Source organism: Notolepis coatsorum, assembly GCF_963971535.1.
Source record: "Notolepis coatsorum genome assembly, chromosome: 12".
Classification (NCBI taxonomy): Eukaryota; Metazoa; Chordata; class Actinopteri; order Aulopiformes; family Paralepididae; genus Notolepis; species Notolepis coatsorum.
The window spans coordinates 18175521-18198364 of NC_140176.1; the positions used below are offsets into that span (position 1 = coordinate 18175521).

The 22844-nt window shown below is 40.5% G+C and overlaps 2 protein-coding genes across 2 annotated transcripts; both read right to left on the minus strand.

Moving 5' to 3' along the window:
- Positions 1–4592: 4592 nt before the first annotated feature.
- On the minus strand, positions 4593–6339 carry LOC311238074 (B-type lectin plumieribetin-like). Its single transcript, XM_084326046.1, has 3 exons — positions 6296–6339; positions 5857–5950; positions 4593–4991 (listed from the first exon to the last, which is right to left on the minus strand). The coding sequence occupies exons 2-3, from the start codon at positions 5944–5946 to the stop codon at positions 4728–4730; spliced, it is 354 nt and encodes a 117-aa protein (XP_084182172.1). The 5' UTR covers positions 5947–5950; positions 6296–6339; the 3' UTR covers positions 4593–4727.
- Positions 6340–9682: 3343 nt separating this feature from the next.
- LOC311238482 (uncharacterized protein) lies at positions 9683–20279 on the minus strand. Its single transcript, XM_084326567.1, has 4 exons — positions 19909–20279; positions 11815–11925; positions 11590–11691; positions 9683–10100 (listed from the first exon to the last, which is right to left on the minus strand). Exons 1-4 carry the CDS (start codon positions 20098–20100, stop codon positions 10014–10016), a joined length of 492 nt encoding a protein of 163 aa, XP_084182693.1. The 5' UTR covers positions 20101–20279; the 3' UTR covers positions 9683–10013.
- Positions 20280–22844: the final 2565 nt, after the last annotated feature.

The following is a 22844-nucleotide window of genomic DNA, read 5'->3' on the forward strand; positions in this document are numbered from 1 at the left end:
GAGGTCAGTGGCACCTGGAGGGTGAGGGGTGACGATGGGGGAGATCGGGTGGTTGATGGTGGTAAAAAGTAGGGATGTCCCGATCACCTTTTTTTGCTTCCGATCCGATCCCGATCATGTGATTTTAAATATCTATCGATCCGATCATTTCCGATCCGATCTTTCACATTAGTAATCAATTTTGACGCATTTTTGTCAGAAACTGGCAGAGCGAGACAAGCCCATCTGTTGCCTATAGTCCGGGGCGCGAGCGCGGAGGCGTTTGTTATTACATTCACCCTGAGAAATGTGCTTCTGCTTCATATGAGAAATATTAAAAGTTTCAATATATGTTTGCACATTAGTATACATTCAGTGTTTGACTTACGTAATGGTCCATTCTGGTCTGAAACGCCGACGATAATCCTCAGTCACGTAACGTTATCCTCCAAAAGTTAGTCTGAAAACTTCGCCTCCAGCCGGCTGTCCTCCTTGCAAACATTGCAACTGGCTTGACTTTCTATTTTAAAATGCTTAGTTCCAAACCTCTGACATTAAGTCTAGCTGCTCAAGTCAGTGGATATTAACCGTGTTTCGGGAGCGACGTGTTGTACTGTTGTTGTTGTGAAGTGGTCGAGCCGCGTGTAGCGTGTAGCGTCTAAATTAAAGGGGTGTTTGTTGCAACAGTGAAAATTAAAGGGGAATGTGTTTGTTGTGGAAAATTATTCTGCTCTGTGTGACAATAAATACATTAATGATGATATATTATATGTAATTTAAAACCAAAACTAAGGCCTCCGTATGAGTTTAAGACGTGGACATGGTCATGTTTGTTGAATAAAATTTTTCTTTTTTTGACTGCCGATTTTTATTATTATTTTTTCCCGATCCCCGATACTCTGAAAAGCACGTGATCGACGCCGATTCCGATCACGTGATCGGATCGGGACATCCCTAGTAAAAAGCCTTCTGGGGTGGTTTTGCTGGTTGTTGATGAGGGTGGAGTAGTATCGGAACTTGGCCTTGGCACAGCTAGTATTGTCCATGTGGATATTGAAGTTTCCAAGCAGGAGTGTGGATGAGCACATAGTGCGGACAGTGGTGAGTAATTCAGACAGGTCGGACATGAAGGTGGTGGGGGGCTTTGGGGGGCAGTAGATGAGGACTACCTGGAGTGGTGTAGGCCCAGGTAGTGAGAAAGCCACACTGGTTACTGGGAGCTCTTTGACCAGGAAGTCAGCCCAATTTATTAAGGCCAGCCCACCACCACGACCCTGAGAACGTGGCTTCTGGATATAAGCATAGCTTGGGGGTGTGGCTTGGTTGAGTGGGATGAAGTCCTGTTCATTTTGTCATGTCTCATTAAGACAGTGGCTCAGGAGGTAGAGCAGTCGTCTGGTAATCCAGAGGTTCCCGGTTCGATTCCCGCTCCTCCCAGGGCAGCTTGTCGAAGTGTCCTTGAGCAAGACACTTAATTAACCACTAATTGCTCCCGGCGAGCAGGTTGGCACCTTCCATTGTCTCCTCTGCCATCGGTGTGTGAAAGTGTGAGTGAATGTATAAAATGTGAGGAACAAATTGTAAAGCGCTTTGGATAAAAGCGCTATATACATGTAAATGTACGGCGGCACGGTGGTGTAGTGGTTAACACTGTCACCTTACAGCCAGGGTTCGATTCCCGCTTGGGGACCAGGTTTCAGCATTGCCAGGTACCCAGGTGGGGTAGGCTTTCTGTTCTCCCCGTGCTCGCAAGGGCTTTCCCCTCCTGATAAGATAAACATGCACAACAGATTTCTAACGCTGTCGCATACCTGACCAAGACTTGGATTGGTCCCCGGGGCATGGCCCCACGCCACAGCCCCTATCTGCTCCCGGCTGCGCTTGGGGGAAAGGACGACGGGATGGGTCAAGTGCAGAGACTCAATTTCATCTGCAACCCAAAAATTGCATGTGTGTGTCACTGCATGATAAATAAAGACTTCTTCAAAAAAGTCCACTTATTATTATTATTATTATTATTATTATTATTATTATTATTATTATTATTATTATTATTATTATTATTATTATTATTATTATTATTATTATTATTATTATTATTATTATTATTATTATTATTATAAATGCAGCCATTTACCATTTACCATTTATGGAAGCCACTTCGCTGCATAGACAGAGACAGAGACAGACAAGGGAAAACACAGAAGAAAATAGGAGGAATATTGAAGGAAACACAAGGAAAACAACTAAAGAGACACCGCAGGGCCGTGACACAGATCTATTATTCCACAAGCAGATAATGCGATAATGAGTTTGTAAGGACAAAAGAATGTTAGTTTGAGCACTCCACCCAGACTCTTGTTGTTGCAGTGCTATTGTCCATCGGGACGGATACATCTTACCACAAAAACTAAACACGAAAACTTGCCTGTTCCTTGATGTATATTATCCTTCTTACATTTTCATGCAATTTCTATTTTGTCACTCTACAATTTCGCACCCATTAATTTTTTTATTTTTTTAATTTTATAAATTACTCATTCAAATACTATACACTTGTTCTATTTGAACATGTTTTGAATTGCTACAAATAGGGGTGTAAAGGTACACGTATCCGTACCGTACCGAACAAGTTTCAGTGTGTACCGTACCGTACCGAACGGCTGTGTAGTGTACCGAACGAATACAACGGTATGTTACCCACTAACGACCGCCCTGCTTTTTTCACAATCTAATATAATTATTATAAGTCGATTGTTAATTTCAATATAGAATATTCGTTGACAGCCCTACAAGTACAATTAGTTACTGCACACTACATCACCCCTGAGTGGAACATGGAAAGCCACTGTACCGAAAACCATACCGAACCTTGACTTCAAAACCGAGGTACGTACCGGTACACCCCTAGCTACAAACCAAGTAGGCTTTTGCCGCAGACTTAAAGGAAAACTCCAACATTTGGGGAAATTAGCTTATTTGCCATCTACCCTGGAGTTAGACAAGAAGATACACACCTTTTTCTTCTCTGTGCATGCAGTAGGAGTAGGAAGATGTTGGGAACTAGGCTAATGGAGGAACCTACTTCCAGTGACTGACGCTAAGCTAAGCTAATGGTGCGCGTCTTCCTACTCCTACTGCATGCACAGAGAAGAAAAAAGGTACGTATCTTCTTGTCTAACTCCAGGGTAGATGGCAAATAAGCTAATTTCCCAAAATGTTGTAGTTTTCCTTTAATGACTCTGACCTGTTTCAGTTACTTATCTTTTGTTCATAATTAGCAAGTACTGGTATTACAAACAATAGAGCATAATCCTACTTGGTTTCTGGAGATTATTCTTCCCGTATTAAAGGAGACAAAGCTGTGTAGGACAATCAATGTTTGGACCTTTGCTTTGAATGGGGTAAATGTCTACCTTATAGGTGCCAGCAGCAATTTGTCTTGTGCAAATTGACCAAATACATATACCAGAAGATAATTTCTAAATAAATTAGTCATCTCACATTTAAAATGTATTTGAATAAAACTTCAGTTTTTATACCTTGAATGTGTTTCCATTGTCCGGTCCAGGTCTACTTATTTTGTTAAACTTTGGTAATAAAAGCTGTGATTGGAATTTTGACTATAGGAATGGCCTCTCTATCAATTTGAGTTCTATGCAAAAAAATTCAAATGGCCATATCTGGTGAAATAATCCCAGCTGGAAACAGTGCAAGTAGTTCAAGTGTTACTGTGTTATTGTGTTATTGTGATATTGCATTACTGTGTTGTTGTGTTATTGTGTTACTGTGTTACTGTGTTACTGTGTTATTGTGTTACTGTGTTATTGTGGTATTGTGTTACTGTGTTATTATGTTGTTGTGTTACTGTGTTATTGTGTTATTGTGTTACTGTGTTAGGTGGGGCTTCACTAGCATTGAAATGCATTTTAAGCATGATGATGCACTGGACTCCCATGTAACCTCCAGTTCCAAATGTAATTCAAATTGTAAGTCTATCTATGACCCTTCTAGAACATTGTAGAAACCCATTTACTGCAGTTTTGTACTTTTATTTCAGTGGATGTTGACTTTCCATAGCATTATAACAAATATTTATTTGGGGTTCTGATATTAGCTGGTAAAAAATCAATAGGCACTGGCTTCTTCCTGACTACCCCACAATGGAGGAATGGACAGATATAGTTAATGAAATATGGAAAATATTACTTTTTCACTCAATCTAAATCTTTACAAATAAACTAATTTACTAAGCTATGGTCAAAATGGGTCTCTTTTATACGACACGTTTTGGAGTTAACAAATTAATAAGGTTGCGTGGTCTCCTAACCATTTCTTTATTTAATATTTTATATATATTTTGTATTCTGTTTTTGGTTTTTACTTATTGGATTGTCTCACAGCATGTAAATACATCTTTGTTACTATACATCCCTCTTTTCAGAATGCAAATAGTTAATGTTCTTTTTAAAGAATATTCCTCCGGTGAAGATGATGGTAAACTAAAAATTATTTATTTATTTGTTTGTTAGTTTGTTTGTTTGTTTGCTTGCTTGCTTGCTTGCTTGAGCCACTTAGTTTAGTTTCTACCACAAAGAAAAGCACAATTTAGAAAAGAAAAAAAACGCTTATTTATTCAAAATGTTTATTGGATACCAATTTTACACACCAGATTTACCAGCTCACACTGTTGATGTCCAAATGTTGAAGAAACCGTTTAAAAGAAACACTGCCATCTTTGTGTGACTTCATTTCCTGCCTTTGGACTTGGCAGAGTTCCAGATGTCGTCTCCTTCCCTCTGCACTACCAGGACACCGTCGTCTCTCAGGTGAAGGCGGCACATGTTGCATTTGTCGACCTTGCTGGAGTCGGTATGCCACTCGGCTTTGCCGTCCTTGTTGTACATGACCAGGTTGCAGTCTGCCTGCATGCACAGGCGTTGGGCACCTAACCCCTCTGTCTCTGAGGTCCACATGGGCTTCCAGCCATAGACAACAAGGTTGCCATCATCCTGCAGGGATCAGAAAGAACCACGTCGTTATCAAACTGGGCATGCATCATCTGCTCACAGTCACATCCAGTCATAATGTGATCACATGAATCTGAGATGAAGGGTGGGATATAAATGATATATAAGTCTTTTGGACAGCCCATGTATTTTGCAGTTATAACGTCAATCCAGATCAACAAACTAACAAAACAACGTCCAAACTACCATCTTTAGGTCATTAGGTTTGTAAACATTGATCATCTGAAAACTGGATTTCTGTTTCTGTTCTAATAGGATCTGAATGATTCAGTGGAGTTTTTTCATAATTGTCTACACATTTGTCTTGATGAGTGAGTGAGTGAGTGAGTGAGTGAGTGAGTGAGTGAGTGAGTGAGTGAGTGAGTGAGTGAGTGAGTGAGTGAGTGAGTGAGTGAGTGAGTGAGTGAGTGAGTGAGTGAGTGAGTGAGTGAGTGTGTGTGTGAGTGAGTGAGTGAGTGAGTGAGTGAGTGAGTGAGTGAGTGAGTGAGTGAGTGAGTGAGTGAGTGAGTGAGTGAGTGAGTGAGTGAGTGAGTGAGTGAGTGTGTGAGTGAGTGAGTGAGTGAGTGAGTGAGTGAGTGAGTGAGTGAGTGAGTGAGTGAGTGAGTGAGTGTGTGGTGTGAGTGAGTGAGTGAGTGAGTGAGTGAGTGAGTGAGTGAGTGAGTGAGTGAGTGAGTGAGTGAGTGAGTGAGTGAGTGAGTGAGTGAGTGAGTGAGTGAGTGAGTGAGTGAGTGAGTGAGTGAGTGAGTGAGTGAGGGACATTGACATTCTATGAGGTGCTTTGCATCTAAAAAGTGATGTTAGGTCGCCAGCCCTCAGTGACTATTCACTACAAGTTCAAGTTACTGACCTGAAAGACAGCCTTCCATTCACGGTTATTGGACATCAGGTAGTCTCCGTGGCGGAGTTCATCATTTTTGGACAGGTAGTTTCTACTCATGATTCTGAAAGAAAAGTAAATATTCCAGATGCTTCATGTAAAGTTATGATGTAAAATATGATGTAAAATAAAAAGAATGATCACCACATTGCATCATCCATTATACTCATGATCAACTCAACTCAAGTCAAATGCAAACATCATGCAAACATCATGCAAACACAGCCGTGTGAAGCTACGGTTACGCAGCACCGCAGGATAACTCATTTAAAGGCACACCCTGTAATCCAAACGTAAATACAAGGGTGGCCTCACCACCCAAATTGAAAACATAGGATGTTAAATGTATGGCAAGAAGAAGAAAAGACACCAGATTGGGTCTTTTAGTGCAGAAGTGTACAGTACTTACAGGCTTTGAACTCCTCCACCAGAGCTGAATGAAGTGAAGTAAAGGTCTGGACGCCCCTCTTTATACTACTTGGGAAAGGGGTGGGGAGGAGAGGGGAGATGTGTTTGCCCATCCGCCTCCCCAAAATTTTTTTTTTTGCAAAGCACCTCATAAATGCCACTAACTCAGACATTCACTCACTCACCCACCCACTCATTCACTCACAGTTAGCCACCCGACCCCTAGTGGTGGATCAAAGGCATGACACTTGGTCCTTTTTTCCTCACCCCAGAGAATGTGTCATTCTCTGCATGCACAGCTGTGTTCTTCATAAACCTGCCAACCAGCACGACACATGAGCTGCAGCTGCAAGCTATCTTAGAAATATATATATATATTTTAAACTGTATTACAAGACAGAGACTTTCCACAATGATCAGTCCACCATAACATTCCATCCTTAAGGTGAAAATGAAAATGGTGATTTTTTTTACTGGATAAGAACATGTTGCCTCTACAACTACTGCAGTTTCATAGAAAATATAAAACAAATCCAATCTACTGTAAATATTACAAGACCTTTTATAATCAGGGGAACTGAATCCTCATGTTAATTACAGCTCAATGAAATTTGATTTGATCTTTATTTATCTCGAACAACCATAAACACACACATTTGTAATAACAAAAAATAACAAACTAAATAAAAAAAACTAAATAAAATAAAATACAAATAAAATTAAATATATCTTCCTAGACATGGAAGCTATAATCAACATAGCTCAAGACAAATGGTTTTGTTCGAGAAGGGACAGAAAGAAGCAAAGCTTATCTGGTCCTGCCCCTTCCTTACAATATCATATTAATATGTAATAAGTTATTTATCAATATTAAAAAATAATATACCTATATCCACTACAGCAAAAGATAAATAAATAATTACAAAAATACTAGTTGTTATTGTTTATTTTCAAGCTCCTTACTTGTCCAAGAGTGAAATGATAAGGTATAGCAGCCCATATAAGACAAGGTATTGCTATATTTGTATACATAATTTCATGTAATTAACACAACACAAGGATTCAATGTCCCCGATAACATCACTGGTGGCCATATTATTCAAACTCATCTACTCGAAGGGGTCTCAAACTCGCGGCCCCCCCAGATGATTTCCACAAAAGAAATAAAAATAAAAAAATTATTTGCAGTCATGTCATCACAAACACTGGCATTTAAAGGGTACAAATAAAACAATTCCTGCACCAGAATGCAGGAAATTAAGTCTTTGTAACACAAAATCTCCTGGTGGGGGACCCCCCGCTTAAAAAGTGGCCTGACTGGGGCTATATTTCGCACTATATTTCCTGGCCTGAATGATTTCCCCGGTCTGGCCCTGGTTAAAAGCCTCCAATGCTTATTAGTGTGTGTGCGTTTGAACGTTTGCATGTTTCAACCATACATTTCCATAAAAGAAATAAAAAATACTTGAAACCCTTTTTGTGTGGAATATTTGATGCGGCCCAGCCTCACCCAGACTCTACCTCCAGCGGCCCCCAGGTAAATTGAGTTTGAGACCCGGAGGTGTAGTGGTTACGTCATTGCTGTTTCCCGCGCGGTCCACCCCTCTTGAAATCGCCATGTATTTCTAATGGACCCATTTCTAAATGGTCTCGTTTAAAACAAATAAAGCATGAACATTGGCATGGTGTACCTTTCTGTGTGTATTCATCCACACAATCTATAGCTCAACATGAAAACATTTGCAATTAATCGTAAAGGTATAGCAAAATAACAACGTTTATGTTTTCGTTCACTGTGAGGAACTACACTTCTCTCTAGCGCTGCATGCTGACGGTGACAGCATGCACTGAACGACAGGCGTTCTACTGGTAAGTAGTTATTTTTTAACGACAAATTAAAAACCTTATTATAACTACCTTTATTTCAACCAAAAAAGCTTAAACAATAATGTTAGTGATAGAAGGGAACTAATTTTGTGCAAACATGGAAAGCTTGCCAATGTTCATGAGGCAGAATTTGTTACAATAGCCGATAATCCACTTTCCTAATGATAAATCCGTATACGGGTGGACCGCGCAGGAAACTAAAGTGACGTCAGACTACACCCATAACTGTCAAACTAAAAGAATGTGTGCGAAACGGTTTAGAGTTGTTGGATGTGTTAGATTATGTGCAAAATAAATCAGCATTTGTGAAGTGTCCCTTTAAATTTTGTTTTGGTGGGATGGGTGGCATTACTAGTACTGGTTGTTCAGACTGGGGGAAATCTTGAACACAATGTGCAACCCATTGAGTCCTGGCTGCACAGCGACCTGAAGACAAAAGCAGCCAGTGTTGATCTGAGCCAAGCCTTACGTAATGTTCCACCGATAATAAAAGGCAGATTTTTTTTTCATGAAAGGGAGGTCACACATTTTTCATTGTCCGGAGGGAAATCATATTGTGAAAGTTGCTTGTGCCAGAAGTTCATATAACCATCCGCACGGTAATCGAATCCCAGTCGGACATTATGTCTCCGTTTGGTGAATTGGTTTGATACAAGCTCGGTTATGTAATCTGAGGTTCCCAGAGAGACACAGGGTCTGGTTTTGCAGCTGGGCTGAGAGCCCCCTCCCTCCCTCCCCTGGCTTTTGTTAAAAGAGCACACCCACCAAATCCGGCCCATAGAGAGGCATCACAGATAAGTAGCTCACCATGTGAATACCAAACTCCCTGTTGCTCTCTCCAGTGCAGAAAGCAAAGCCCTGTGCTGCTCATAAAGGAGGGGTTGCTGATGAGAAACCAGGGAATGCGGAGCGTACAGGAAGCGTAGGCAGTCTGACCAGCCACCATGACGACCAGGCTCCTCTCACTCCTGCACGCTGCATGCATTTACAGGAATTGTGTAACTTTGAACCCATGAACTCCTCCAAAGTGAAAGTTAGCCTCTGTGATTTATGTGAATCTCTCTTGAATCTGAAATGTATTGTGTTCACGCCACGGTGAAGAAAATTCACCAGAAAAATCACCAGAAATATTTGTCATATAGCAGAGGCCAGAAGTTAGATTCAAAAAACCAAATCTGGAAGCCAAATCTTTCAGTTGAAACTGGCAAAGAACAAACATTAACATTTTATATGAAATTGAGACTGAGTTCTTGTTTTGTGTCATTTATTTAACGGGTGAATTAATTGAGATCAGATGTGTTGAAGCCCCTAAGAAAACAGGCAGACACCGCACACACGCACTTGCACACACACACACACACACACACGCACACACACACACACACACACACACACACACACACATGCACACAGTGACGCACACACACGCACATACTGTGTACACGCACACGTTTTTTTTTATTTTTTTTAAACCTTTATTTATACAAGGAAGACCGTTGAGAGCAAGCTCTCTTTTTCAACATCACCCTGATTACAGCATTTGGACATACAGTAGAACAAACATTGCATAATAGTATACATAGGTACATACATACAAGCACACATCATGTTAAATAATGAATTGCAGGGAGAAAGAAAATCTAAATTATAATAATACTTTTTTATGTTTGCATTTCACATGCACACACACACACACACACACATATATATGAAATCACATCAATGTTACAGGACTTGCAGTATAATAAAGTAAGCATTCCACAGGCATTTTGCTAATTCTTCACTATCTTCAATCATATTGTGCTGAAGATTGTACGTAGCAGTCTTCTTCTTCACTTTGTCTTTAAGGCCAAAAGAGTCGCGGATCCACTGTGGTAGCTCATTTTGCTGCAGTGATCCAACCTTGATTCTCCAATTTTCTGGGGGGGGGGGGGGGTTACAATGAGATTTATGTTGAATAAACTCAAGGTGCTATCCCTGTGTGTTAAGTCACATTTACATTTTGTCATTTAGCTGACGCTTTTATCCAAGTTCTGTACGACAAGTCAACAGGAAGGGTACAACTATAGCTGAGTAACACTGTTCATCAAAGTGTGTTGACACTTGGGTGCTGCAGTGTTCAGTGCATAGTAGTAGTAGAGACATATTCATATTTAGGAAGAGTGCATGATAGTAGAAGACAGTAAGAAGGTTTGTTTAAAAATAAAATGTTTATTTCAGGTATTGATTGTGTCTGAAGTGTGTCTTTAGTCGACGCGTGAAACATTGGTCGGGTTTCGGCTGCTGTCCTAACTGTGGTGGGATTAAGTCACGATTTGTTGGGTCCCTTATCTGTGACACTATTCTGCAAGGGCACAGTCGCTGAATCCTTATAGGCTGGTAAAGCTATGCATGCCTCCTAAAGTGTGAAAACGGAAGTACAGGAAGTACCGGCTATACAGGCTATACAGGCTTTCCGGTTTCGACAAAACAATTATAGAAACGTGTGAAGTGCACAATATTTCCTCGTTTAAGCCACTGCAACGGCTTTGCCTGAAGAATTTACTACATGACCGGGACGTTCTAGCTTGTTTGCCGACAGGATTCGGGAAAAGTTTGGTCCGTTCAGAGGCAGCTTCCAGGGGAAGTACATACACCGGAAATTCTACCCCATACACACTTTCGGCCGTAGTTCTTTACCAGTCTTTATCTCACGGAGGAGATAAAACTGGGAACGAGGTTACTGAATCCTATAGGCTTAGTGCCGCCCAGGATGATTATGATTGGTTTAAACTAAAGAAATACAAACAAGAGGTGCGGCTGGGTGGCGCAGCAGAGATTGCGCTCGTCACCAATGCAAGAGACTCCGGTCTCGAATCCGGGTGTCAGCATTGCCTCCGGCTTGGGCCAGCCGTCATACTAACTCAATTGGCAGAGTTAGAGGGTGGAAGTCGATGGGTGGGGATTGGACGTTGTGGACAGCGACTCCTACAGGTCGGTTGGGGGACGCCTGCACAGCAGAGACAGGAAGTAGCAGGGGTAGTGTGAGCCTCCCATGCGTTACACCTCGCCACTGAGAGTCCGCGCTGGCAGGTGAAAAGATGTGACAGGCTGCTTCCTCATGTACCGGAGGGGACACGTGATGCAAGGCTTCTATCCTCCCTACAACCGACCAGTGGGGGGCATAGTCGAGCAACGTTCAAGACAGGGGAGGGGAGAATTGGAAATACGAAATTGGGATGGGAGAAAATAGAAACTATTGTGGCTAACTATTCGGAGCTAGTATGAGGAACAGCATGGATTGTGCTGAGAAAGGACTCTACCGATCAACATCATCATTGATAAGTAAAAAAAAAATTTTAAAACAGGGCTAGCCTAGAATCAGAACTATCGTTTTAACTTAAAAGGTTGAAAATGAGTGACACATACCTGTGTGACTTTTGGTCTCTGGGTGCAGTGGACATACGGCTTGGGGTTGTTTTCCATCTGGTCAGAATACATTTTGTAGCAAACTGCACAGTCCATCAAAGGCTGTAAAAACAAAACAAAACAAAATACGTAAAAAACCAATGTAAAGACACATGGGTATAGGTTTCAGATTGGCTGCAGACTTTAAAAACATGTCTGGAATAACAAGAGATGTACAACACTTACTCTGTCGTTCCTAAAAGGGCAGGTCTGAGAGTCTGTTGCTGTGGTTCCTTTAGCGCACCTGGTGGCTTTGAGGTAAAAATGGTGGAAGATGTACTTCACCGTGAATCCAGACTGAAAGACAGCAGGGATTCCATCTATTAGGACTTACTGTACACACAGTGGCAAGAATCATACCAGTACACAGTGGCAAGAAACATACCAGTACACAGTGGCAAGAAACACACTAGTTTGTGAACCATAGTGCTGGTGATACATGAACAATGGTGTTTTTTATTTTGAGAATTCGATTTTAGACATTTTAGATTAGATTAAAATGTATTGTCATCAGCACAAGTACAGTACAATTTGCTTGGTCAAGCAAAAAGGTGAAATGGTTAGGTTATGGAACCGCCTGGTCCAGCTGCCAAATGACAGGGTGACAAAAAAGATATTTAACTGGGACAGAGCACACGGTCATCCCTGGTCAAGAGAGATGTCCATGATTTTTTCTTCTGCTGACTTAAGTATGATTTTTATGAACACTCTGCAGTGTAAGGTTCACATAATTAAAACAAAATGATCAACAATCCATCAGGATAAGTGGAAGGTGGAGATATGGAAAAAACCTAAACTTAGAAAATATGTTGTAATTAAAAATGAGTATTTTACTGAACCTTATGTAATGTTAAACTTAAAGAGAAGATGGAGGTCTCTGTGTGCCCAGTTGAGGTCTGGCACCCTGTCATTGGCTGTGGAAGTGGGTAGATTCCAAGGTAAACCTGAGGAGGAGCGGTTGTGTGTTCTATGTGATCTGGGAGTTGTGGAGGATGAATATCGTTTTGTTTGTTATTGCCCTTTGTACACCGATTTGAGGAGGGCTTTATTTGAGAAAATTCAAATAGTAAATTCTGATTTGTTTTGGCAGTCTGAGAGTTGTATGTTGAGTTGTTTTTTTGTGGAGGACATCTTCAGTTTTGCAGGATTTTTGGAGAAAGCATGGCACACTATATCCTATATAATTGTATATGAATTCCTCTTGTTTCTTTGTTTACATACATTGCTTACAGCTTGTGTTATATTACGTTTTATTGTATTATTGTATTGTACTTTTTCTTGTGGCCAGCTTGGTCTATATGTCATTTGTCAAGTAATTTGTAAAGTATACCATTATATACTTATTGTTTATGTGTCTTGTAAGCCCATATGGGCTGGGCATACACCTGTATGTAAGACACGGAAATAAGAAACATCAAATCAAATCAAATCAACAATGAAAATAAGTTGGTATCTAACCAGAATGCAAGGTAACACTAATGTGCATTAACAATACAGTGTAAGAAGTCATAAAATGGAATATATATATACCGTATATAACAAAGCTACTGAGTAAATATGCTAATCTGACATATGTACAATATTATTATGTAAAGTGATACAGGTATAACAACAACGCTATGGTAGTAAGTCATACTAGCCAGTGTAACTAATAAAAGTAGGTATGGGATGTATACAGATATAGATATAGTATATACAAAGTGTGTACAACGGGGGCGACAGTGGCTCGGTATAGGTAGAGCAGTCGTCTGGTAATCCGGAGGTTCCCGGTTCGATTCCCGCTCCTCCCGCGGGCAGCGTGTTGAAGTGTCCTTGAGCAAGACACTTTAAAACCCCTAATTGCTCCTGATGAGCAGGTTGGCACCTTGCATGGTTGCCTCCGCCGTCGGTGTGTGAATGTGTGAGTGAATGGGTAAAAAATGTGAGGAACAAATTGTAAAGCGCTTTGGATAAATTTACAAATTTACAGTGCACAGAGTGGGTATGTATACAGGTATATAAACAGGAATATATGCAGATATATTCATATATAAGGTATACAGTATTATTCTACATGGTTATCATACAGGGTTATATGGGTAGACTATAGGTTGAGGACCTCAACTTGAGGTAGATGTAAGGCAGTATAAGGCAATAGGCAGTAGATAGAGTTCAGAGATACTTCTGTCCCTGAATTGTTACTCTAAGTACTGTAAGTGGCTGTATTTAAATGGATTCTATGGCCACTTGGCACGTTTTATGAAAATACTTTCAGAAGTAGATGCATCAGTTGTACAGTGTGTGTCCCCCCCCTCCCCCCCCCACCCAACCCCACCCAACCTCCTCCAATGTACAGTTTTTTACGTCAAATGTATATATACTCTCTTTTCTGGACTCTTTTTGTATCACAAACAGTACTGTATTTGCAAATCTGGTATGTCATAAATGTATAGATAGCAGTACTGACTATCTGTATGTCATATATGTCCTGATGAATTGAAAATGGGGGACCCTGATGTAAACAAGACGAACGTCTTTCTCTGGTCTGCATCCCCTTAACAATTGTGTGTATTGAGCTGTACTGTATTGTACCCATTCTGCAATCTGTTAATAAAGTTTTCAATCAATCAATCAAAGTTTATAATATATCAAATGGGATCAAAACAAAAAAAAGAAGATAATGGAATAAAAGAACACAGATTGGCAGAGGGTTCATATACACTTTCAATACTTTCCTTTGCTGCTGTTTTGAGGTGTGACTTATAGTGTGTTTTCACCTTGACAAGAGCCATGTAACCCTGGTGTGATTGTCTTGGAATTATATCATTGTCAGTGTGAATATGACTGTTAGGGCTGGGGTTCGTTCAGCTGCATTTCTTTCATCCTACCTCATCATTTTACTTCTCTACTTACTGGCCACTAGCCTTCAGTCACTGTGTAGGTAATATAATATAATATAATATATAATAGTGGCTGAAGAATGTACGCTTCTGTTTTAATGATTACAAAGACACAATCAGATGTGAAACATTCTCTTACACACGGTGCTATGCCTTTGAGCCGCCACTAGAGGCAGAGTGGCTAACCATGAGTGACGACTGAATGTGTGAGCGTGGGGTGACAGCGACTGCTGTGGTGAGGTGCTGCACATCTAAAAATTATTCCAAGTTACCCAATAACTTAAATGTGTTAAATCATACAGTACATGGCATATTTTATTTTATCTGTTGTCGACACATGGATATTTTCAAGATTATTACTTTAGTGCCACTGTGCTTGCCTCCTTTAATATCCCCAATGTGAAACACAAAGTTTCAAACAGAGAGTGAGTTTGTACAGATGGTAACAGTACCTACTGTTCACCTACTGTTACCATCTATACAGACTCATCCTCTGTTTGAAACGTTCTGTTTCACAGTGGGACTATTAGGAGGCAAGCACAGTGGCAAGTAATAAACAAAACAATTCCATATAAATAAAGTCTATTTTGCCACTGTTATTGCCAAACACAATGGTGATTCTACAGCCTACGCAGCTCATGAATGCTTTTAAGTTTGCTGTTCTCGAATGTTCTAAACACTGGTGTCTGGTAGGACAATCCTGGGAAAACCACACAGGAAGTGATGAACAGCTGTTTGGAATTAGCAGGTTAACAGCTGTTGTTTGGAAAGCATAGACCTTTAGAAATACTTTTTGTGGGTTCCACTGAAGTGGGAACTACTGATAAATCTGACATTCTACTAGGGAAAATGCAACGGAACAGCCCTCGAAGTCGGAATTCCAAGTAGGACACTCATTTCAACATGGTGGCATACACTATTAACTCTAAACAGCATTGTTTTAATCTTTAGAAGATGATTGAAGTTATATTCTTATCAATACCAGTGTGCTGGCCAAATATAACTAAACATATATTATGCTCAGAAACCAGCCACACAAACATCAGCTGCTTCTCTATAAAGGACATATTTTATCTACAGTGTCCTTCCGAGCTTGGCACTGGAACAAATTGAGGTCGTAATTCAGATTTGCCCACTGGGAACTTCCGACCTCTGACTATGAATGGAATGCATAAGTCAGTAGTTGACATGAATTTACAAGATGGAAAGCAAGTCAATACAGTGAAAAAATGCAACATTGATTTCAATATGATGCATTTGATTTGGCCTCTGTTTTGGTTTGGGCCTTTGTTTGGGTTTACGGTTTGCTGGTCTTTGTTTGACTTGTTAGTGACTGTAGAGTTTGTGTATTTTGATGTATTTTGACTTCGACTGCTTTTGCTACACTTTTAGTGGGCAATTGTTTTATGTTTCCCCATATCTTTATATTGTATGACTTTCTCGTTTTCAGGAAGCACCGATGGGGTGAGCCGCCATTTCATTTGAGCATCGACTTTTCTCCTGTTTTTGTTAGTTAATGGTTTAGGTTAATGAATGTATTTGTCTTTACAGTAGGTTAGCTTTTTATTTTATTTAATTTTTTTTTATGATATTTTTATTGGTTTTTTCCCTTTTTACACAAACGACAAACGACAAAAAGACAAAGATTGACATTGAAATACGAATTAAAAAAATAATAATAAAAATTACAAACATATAAAGCAACACAAACAGACACAAAGTGTTCTGTATAGAGGCCCAAGGCTTACATCTCAGATGGATTACAAGAATGCAAAAAAAAGAAATAAAATACAAATTTTAATGATCAAACATGACTTTAAATAAATGTAACTCACATCTTGGGTACGTAATACAGATACACTAATTAAGTAAATGATAAATTAAATTACAATAAACAAACTGAGCCCTCCCAGTAACCCACACCTCTACTCCCCCCCCCCCCCCCCCCCCCCCCCCCCCCCATACACATGCACACACATTCACACACACAAGCTTCATACTTAACTACTGGGAGTGGCTGGGGGTTGTGGTTTTGGTTTTGAGATAGTCTTGTTGGTTTGTTGTTTTGGCCTTGGCTCACCCTCGAGGTCCCGTTGTGCTTCCTTTCATGTTAATAAATATCCTTATCGTTTACAAAGCTGGTCATCTTTTCTTTCAACCAATATTTATGTTACAGGCCTTCACCCTTTTAGACCTCAGGGGTCGTAACATGCTCCTACACTTGTTGTAAAAATAAGATCATTTTGCGTGTGAATAACTGGTGCTCTCGTCAAGACAAGTTGAGGGATATCTCCCACAACACCAAACGGACGCCATTGCTTTCATTACCAATGGATGTGCACAATGGATCGAATAATAATCTTTAAGAAGGAGTCCTGAGTTTATATGGTCCTAATGCTAGGCTTCTTTCAGATCAGACATAGTATTCCGTTGCTAGGGGAATAGCTTTGGCCCCTCTCATTTCCTGTCAGCAACTGTATTAACACACATTGCAACAGGAAATACAAAGGGGCCAATTTAGAATGTATATGTTGTGAGCTGTTAGAGCTGTTTTGTGTTTCAAACTATTAACGATAAAATAAAGAATAAAAAATAAAAAGGTCTATAGATCACTATTGTATACTGTATACAAACTGTTGGCAGAATGCTTACATGGTTTGAAACGTTTGTGTTGTTGTTTGCAATTGCTTTCCAACACTGTTCGAGCTATTTTGAAAAGTTGCGTTTAATCCGTCTTCAGGCGTCAGAATCTTTATTTATCACATCACATACTTTACAACACAGACCCTGCAGCAGCAACAGTAATAATTAATAATAAAATAGAAGGGAGTTGAGGGAGGGAGAAATACATTTAATATAGTTTGGAGAGGAAAAAAAAGTTTTTTGGCTGTTTTATTACTTTGTAGGGGAGAACAGGGATGGTTGTCACACTTTTTACTCTAGTGTGAATTGCTCATCATCAAAACACCTTTCAATAGTCATTCCTACATTCAATTGAAGCTTAAGATGTTGGCTCAAAATGTGTATCCCTCTCATTTTCCAACATATTGTAAAAAAGAGGAAAAAATTACCTATCAAAGACACTCTGACACATTGTGACAACCAACCCCATCATGGGGATGGTTGTCACACACTATGGGGTTGGTTGTCACTATGTGTTTTAATGGGGAAAATCTTAAAAAGAAGGCAAGAAGGAAGAACTACATTTGAAAGTTGAATTGCATTGACAAGTTGACAAATACATAACTTAATGCATCTTAACATGAACATAAACAGGAAAGACATCTTTAGGCCATCCTACAACAAAATAAGAACAAAATAAATAGGCCTAACAATAATAGCCAACACAACTATGCTACACTCATTCACTATCTGAGGTACAGTGATGGCAAATGTAGAGTGTGGGCACTCCAACTAAGCAGAGCTTGTGTGCCCACTGGTTGCACACCCAACACTTCTCCCATACCTCCCCTGAACGGCTGTTGGAGAACGTTTCCATACAAACCAAACAAAAACAATCATCTTCATCTGATGAAGACTCCTCCTGTCTCTTTCTTTTCTGTTTCTTCTTCTTGCTGGCTGCCTCTTCCAGCTGGGGTGGAGTACACTGGGATGTACTAGGCTTGGCAGGTGGTCTAGGCTGGGATGTACTAGGCTTGGTAGGTAGTCTAGGCCGGGATGTACTAGGCTTGGTAGGTGGGCTGGGGTGCATTGGGCTCTGCTCGGTCTGTCCTCAGCTCATCCATCACCTCCAAGTTGGTGAAGAAACGGTCCGTTAAAAGCACTGTCATGTGCTTGTCACATGTGACAACCAACCCCAAAGAAAATGTGACGACCAACCCCAACTGGAATGTCTTGCTAGTATCAAGGCTAACTAACCAAAAATGTGTTCGATAGCCAACAACAATCTAAACTATATAGCTTTCCCTTCACACGTTTTAAGGGTAACAATTGTTTCATTATAAACCAATTGTGTAAATGCCTAGAATAAAAATACTGAGGAGCTGAATATTTACAATTCCACATGAAAAACACAAAAAGTCCTCTCACCTCAAGTTCAGCTGTCTTACTCCAAAGAAGATAATGTAGGTGAGCTCTGATCCCAATTCTGGACATTACCATACCAAAAATTGGGGGGGGGGGGGGGGGACTTTTGGTAGCGAAATATAATGAATGTGACAACCTACCAGTGTGAAAACCATCCCCGTTCTCCCATACTTTTACTTTTGGTACATTTTAACACCAGATGAATGTGAGCTACTTTAAGACTTTGACTCAAGTGATTTTTCTTAAGGGTGACTTTAACTTTTACCACAGTCACTTTCAATTAAGATATCTTTACTTTTAATCAAGTAATGGCTTATTCAAGTACTTCAGACATACACCACTGCCTACTTGGATATTTTGATATTTTTGTTGGTTAATTCTCTCCACTAGACACTTGGGGAAACCTTTCTACATTCCTCCTTCAGTCACACTAAAATGGCAAATGTCAACCTGGTTAGTATTCCTCACTGAAGCCAGAGTGAGGTAGCAGTTAGCTGTGTCATGTGTTTTGAATGAAGAGAGTTGGCGATGCCAACACGCCATTTTAGGGAAACTCAAGGACCAAATGCAGGAATGTTTTCCCACAACATGACTCCGCTGGAGAAAACTAAAAGACAACAACAACAAGTTGATTGGAAACATTTCAGAGTGAACGGTATTCAGAGAAGAGAGTACAGCCACAAGTAAAAACCTGCTGAGTCAGGCTACATGTAGTACATCAAAGTGAACATTATCCAAAGGGACTAAATCTGCTATGTCATCATGTCACATGTACAGTGAAGCTTTTGAAGGTGTCAGGAAACATCCCACTAGCCTTTCATAAAACTAATTTTATGAAAAGTACAGTAAACTGTACATTTTTCACGGCAATAATAAAATGAAGGAAAGCAGAAATATTGCTCTATTTAAATTTCTTTTTTATAAAGGAATGATATTGGCAAATTACCAAAAAGAGGAAAGGGGAGGTGACTATTGTCAATCTTCTGGATTCTAAGCTGTTGTTTTCTTTTTCTTTTGTACTGTGGATACTGATATTATTTATTTATTATATGTTCTTTTCAATGTTAAGAAAGAAGTATTATTGGTCATGTGGATATTCTCCATTATATAATATAATTTAAGTATTAATTAATGTTCCCACTTGGAAGGGACGGATAGGCGTAGGGCATGCTTGCTAAGCTTCTTACTACTCCTTTTCAAACAGTGATGTATATTTTTCACTGTTTGTCTTATTCTTTGTTTTTTAAATCATGTTCGAATTAAAGATTCATTAATTCATTCATCATTCATTCATTCATTCATTCATACATAACTCTTAACACTAACACATAAATCAAGATACCGGTAGGTTTACCTCGATATCTTCCTTCCTCACGCTCCTGAAAAAACGAAAATGGTGCTGGACGACGGCGTGTGTTTGGAGTTGCTTCAGGACCAGATCGACCCCCTTCTGGTAGTCCCCGGGGAGCTGGCTGTAAGTGTCCTGGGCCTCGGCACAATACAGCAGAGCTCCGGCGCTGAGCAGCAACAGCAGCAGGGTACCCATCTTCTTCTCTGTAGTTGAACTGAACTGAAGGGATCTGGCTCTGGGGAGGACACCCTCCTCTCCCTCTGGGATCAATATTAACACATCCAAAACAAGTCCTACTATCTCGGTGTGGAGCAATAACAAGGCAAACAAAAAACAAGCTGTCCACCGGGTGAATAATTGACTGTTTATGTTGTATCTCTTGGCCTCCCCCACGCCAGTTCCCCTGCACACTGCTTAAAATATCAAGAAAATAACAAGACGATTTCGCAGAAAGGCTTGTTCCAAGCAGTGATTCTTGACAAAGGAGACTCTGATTCATTCATGTCCAGGAAAAAGCACCCCAGCTTGTCATGACATAGTCATGGCCTTTGGTGAGTCAACAAGCCTGCTGTTGTGCTGTTTATGAGTTGCCTTGAACAGCTTTTAACATGCAAGGGCCCATCTGTGGGCCCTTTTTAGGACGATTTGCCCACCGGCACTTTGGCGACCACTAGTGGCTCGGGTGTGCATATCTTGTAATACAATATATATATATATATATATATCGAATTGAAGGCTTATTTGTTGCCTGTCGATAGCCCTTTCAGGTGACACGATCCGTTCAGCGGTTCTCGAGTTACATGCCGGTATTTGAGGCTTGTGCAAAGTACACGATATTGCGCAAAATACCACTCCCGACTCTTGGGGCTCTAGTTCCGTCAATCATTTGGCGATCTCGAAAATGATTGTAGAGGGTTGTAGCCAATGATGCCCCACCTGGGGAGGTATGAATCGGGTATCTAGGTGAAAGACTAATGAGCGAAAACAGGAAGAGAAAAACAGCTGAATGAATTGAAGTCTATGAGAAAACTGAGTTTTTCTTTTGTACACAGTTTACCAAAATCACTCCTAATCACTCATTTCTGAATCAGGCTATGGATCTCGGGAGTTTTTTAAGCCATACCACCTTCTGGAGAAATACTACCTCTGGAAATACTGCGGCATGGTCATGCTGGACCTACAAAAGGCCTTTGACACGGTCAATCACTCCATTCTGATTGACAAGCTAAAAGCAATTGGTTTTGATAGTCTATCAGTGAGCTGGATGCAATCCTACCTTGAGGGGAGGGAACAGATGGTGGAGGTAAACGGTACCCTATCCCCCCCCCCTCACAGTGAGCTGTGGTGTTCCACAAGGAAGCATACTAGGACCGCTACTGTTCCTAATTTATGCAAATGACATGTCGTCAGCTTGTGACTGCAACTTGTTCCTGTTTGCGGACGACTCAGCCCTGCTGGTCTCTGACAAGAACAAGTTACAGGTTGAAAAAATCCTCAGCTCGGAACTAGGCAGAATCTGCATATGGCTCGCTGATAACAAACTATCATTACACATGGGCAAAACAGAGTCCATTCTCTTCGGTTCAAATAACAAACTCAGCAAGACCGACGGCTTCTCAGTTACAGTGAGTGACAATATTGTCACAAGGAAAGATGAAATTACCTACCTGGGTTCCATCCTAGAGGCTAATCTCTCCTGTGACAAAATGGCATCCAATGTAATAAAAAAAGTCAACAAACGAACTCGATTCTTGTACCGGATCTCCTCTCTGGTAAACAAGAATACCCTGAAGACTCTGGCAGGAGCACTCATTCAGGGGTACTACGACTATGCTTGCACCTCATGGTACCAAAGCACCTCAAAGGCGCTAAAAACAAAATTACAAACATCACAAAACAAACTGGTCAGACTACTGCTTGACCTTACTCCTAGAACCCACCTCACCCCTGCCCACTTTGACAACCTAGGATGGCTTAGAGTAGACGACAGAGTACAGCAACTTGCAATGGGCCTGGTCTACAAGATACACTACACGACCAAGGTACCCATGTACATGTCAAAATACTTCCCAAAGGTCAGTGAATACCACGATCACAACACCAGAGGGAGCTCCACAAATCATGTTAAACCCAGATTCGGCTCAAATAAGGGACTAAACACGTTTCGCAATTATGCCACATCAATGTGGAACGCCCTACCCAAAGCTGTAAAGGAATGTGGATCACTACCCACTTTCAAAACCTCTCTCAAGGGACACCTACGGGAGACTGCAATTCAACACTGGCCCCTGTAAATATCCTAACCCAACCCCCTCCAATGTACAGTCATTTACCTAGTATGGTTTTGTCAATAGTCCAATGTACAATTTTGCTTGTTTGTACAGTGTCTCCCCCCCCCCCCCCCTCAATTGTACAGTTTTGCTTGTTTATACAGTGTTCCCCCCCCCCCCAACCACCTCCAATGTAAATTACCCAGTATGGTTGTCAATATCCCAATGTACCCCACCCCCCCCCCCCACCCAACCTCCTCCAATGTACAGTTTCTACGTCAAATGTATATACTTCCTTTTCTTGACTCCTTCTGTATCACAAACAGTACTGTATTTGCAAATCTGGTATGTCATAAATGTATAGATGTAGCAGTACTGACTATCTGTATGTCAAGTATGTCATATATGTCCTGATGAATTGAAAATGGGGGACCCTGATGTAAACAAGACGAAAGTCTTTCTCTGGTCTGCATCCCCTTAACAATTGTGTGTATTGAGCTGTACTGTATTGTACCCATTCTGCAATCTGTTAATAAAGTTTTCAATCAATCAATCAAGACTACTAACTACTACAGAAAAACTTGAGTAACAAGTTTTTCTACAACTCAAGTTCAGACCTATATGTTACTCTATTTCATTAGCACTAAAAGTGATCTTTCTTTATTGTAT

Bases quoted from the DNA above. Each gene is read 5' to 3' on its own strand.
- LOC311238074 (XM_084326046.1), bottom strand. From the start codon at position 5,946: ATGAGTAGAAACTACCTGTCCAAAAATGATGAACTCCGCCACGGAGAC. The intron at 4,992-5,856 runs GTCAGTAACTTG...TGATCCCTGCAG, and splicing joins AATGGAAGGCTGTCTTTCAG to GATGATGGCAACCTTGTTGT.
- LOC311238482 (XM_084326567.1), bottom strand. From the start codon at position 20,100: ATGGGTACCCTGCTGCTGTTGCTGCTCAGCGCCGGAGCTCTGCTGTAT. The intron at 11,692-11,814 runs GTAAGTGTTGTA...TTGTTTTTACAG, and splicing joins GCCCTTTTAGGAACGACAGA to CCTTTGATGGACTGTGCAGT. The intron at 10,101-11,589 runs GTATGTGTCACT...CCCCCCCCCCAG, and splicing joins AGAGACCAAAAGTCACACAG to AAAATTGGAGAATCAAGGTT.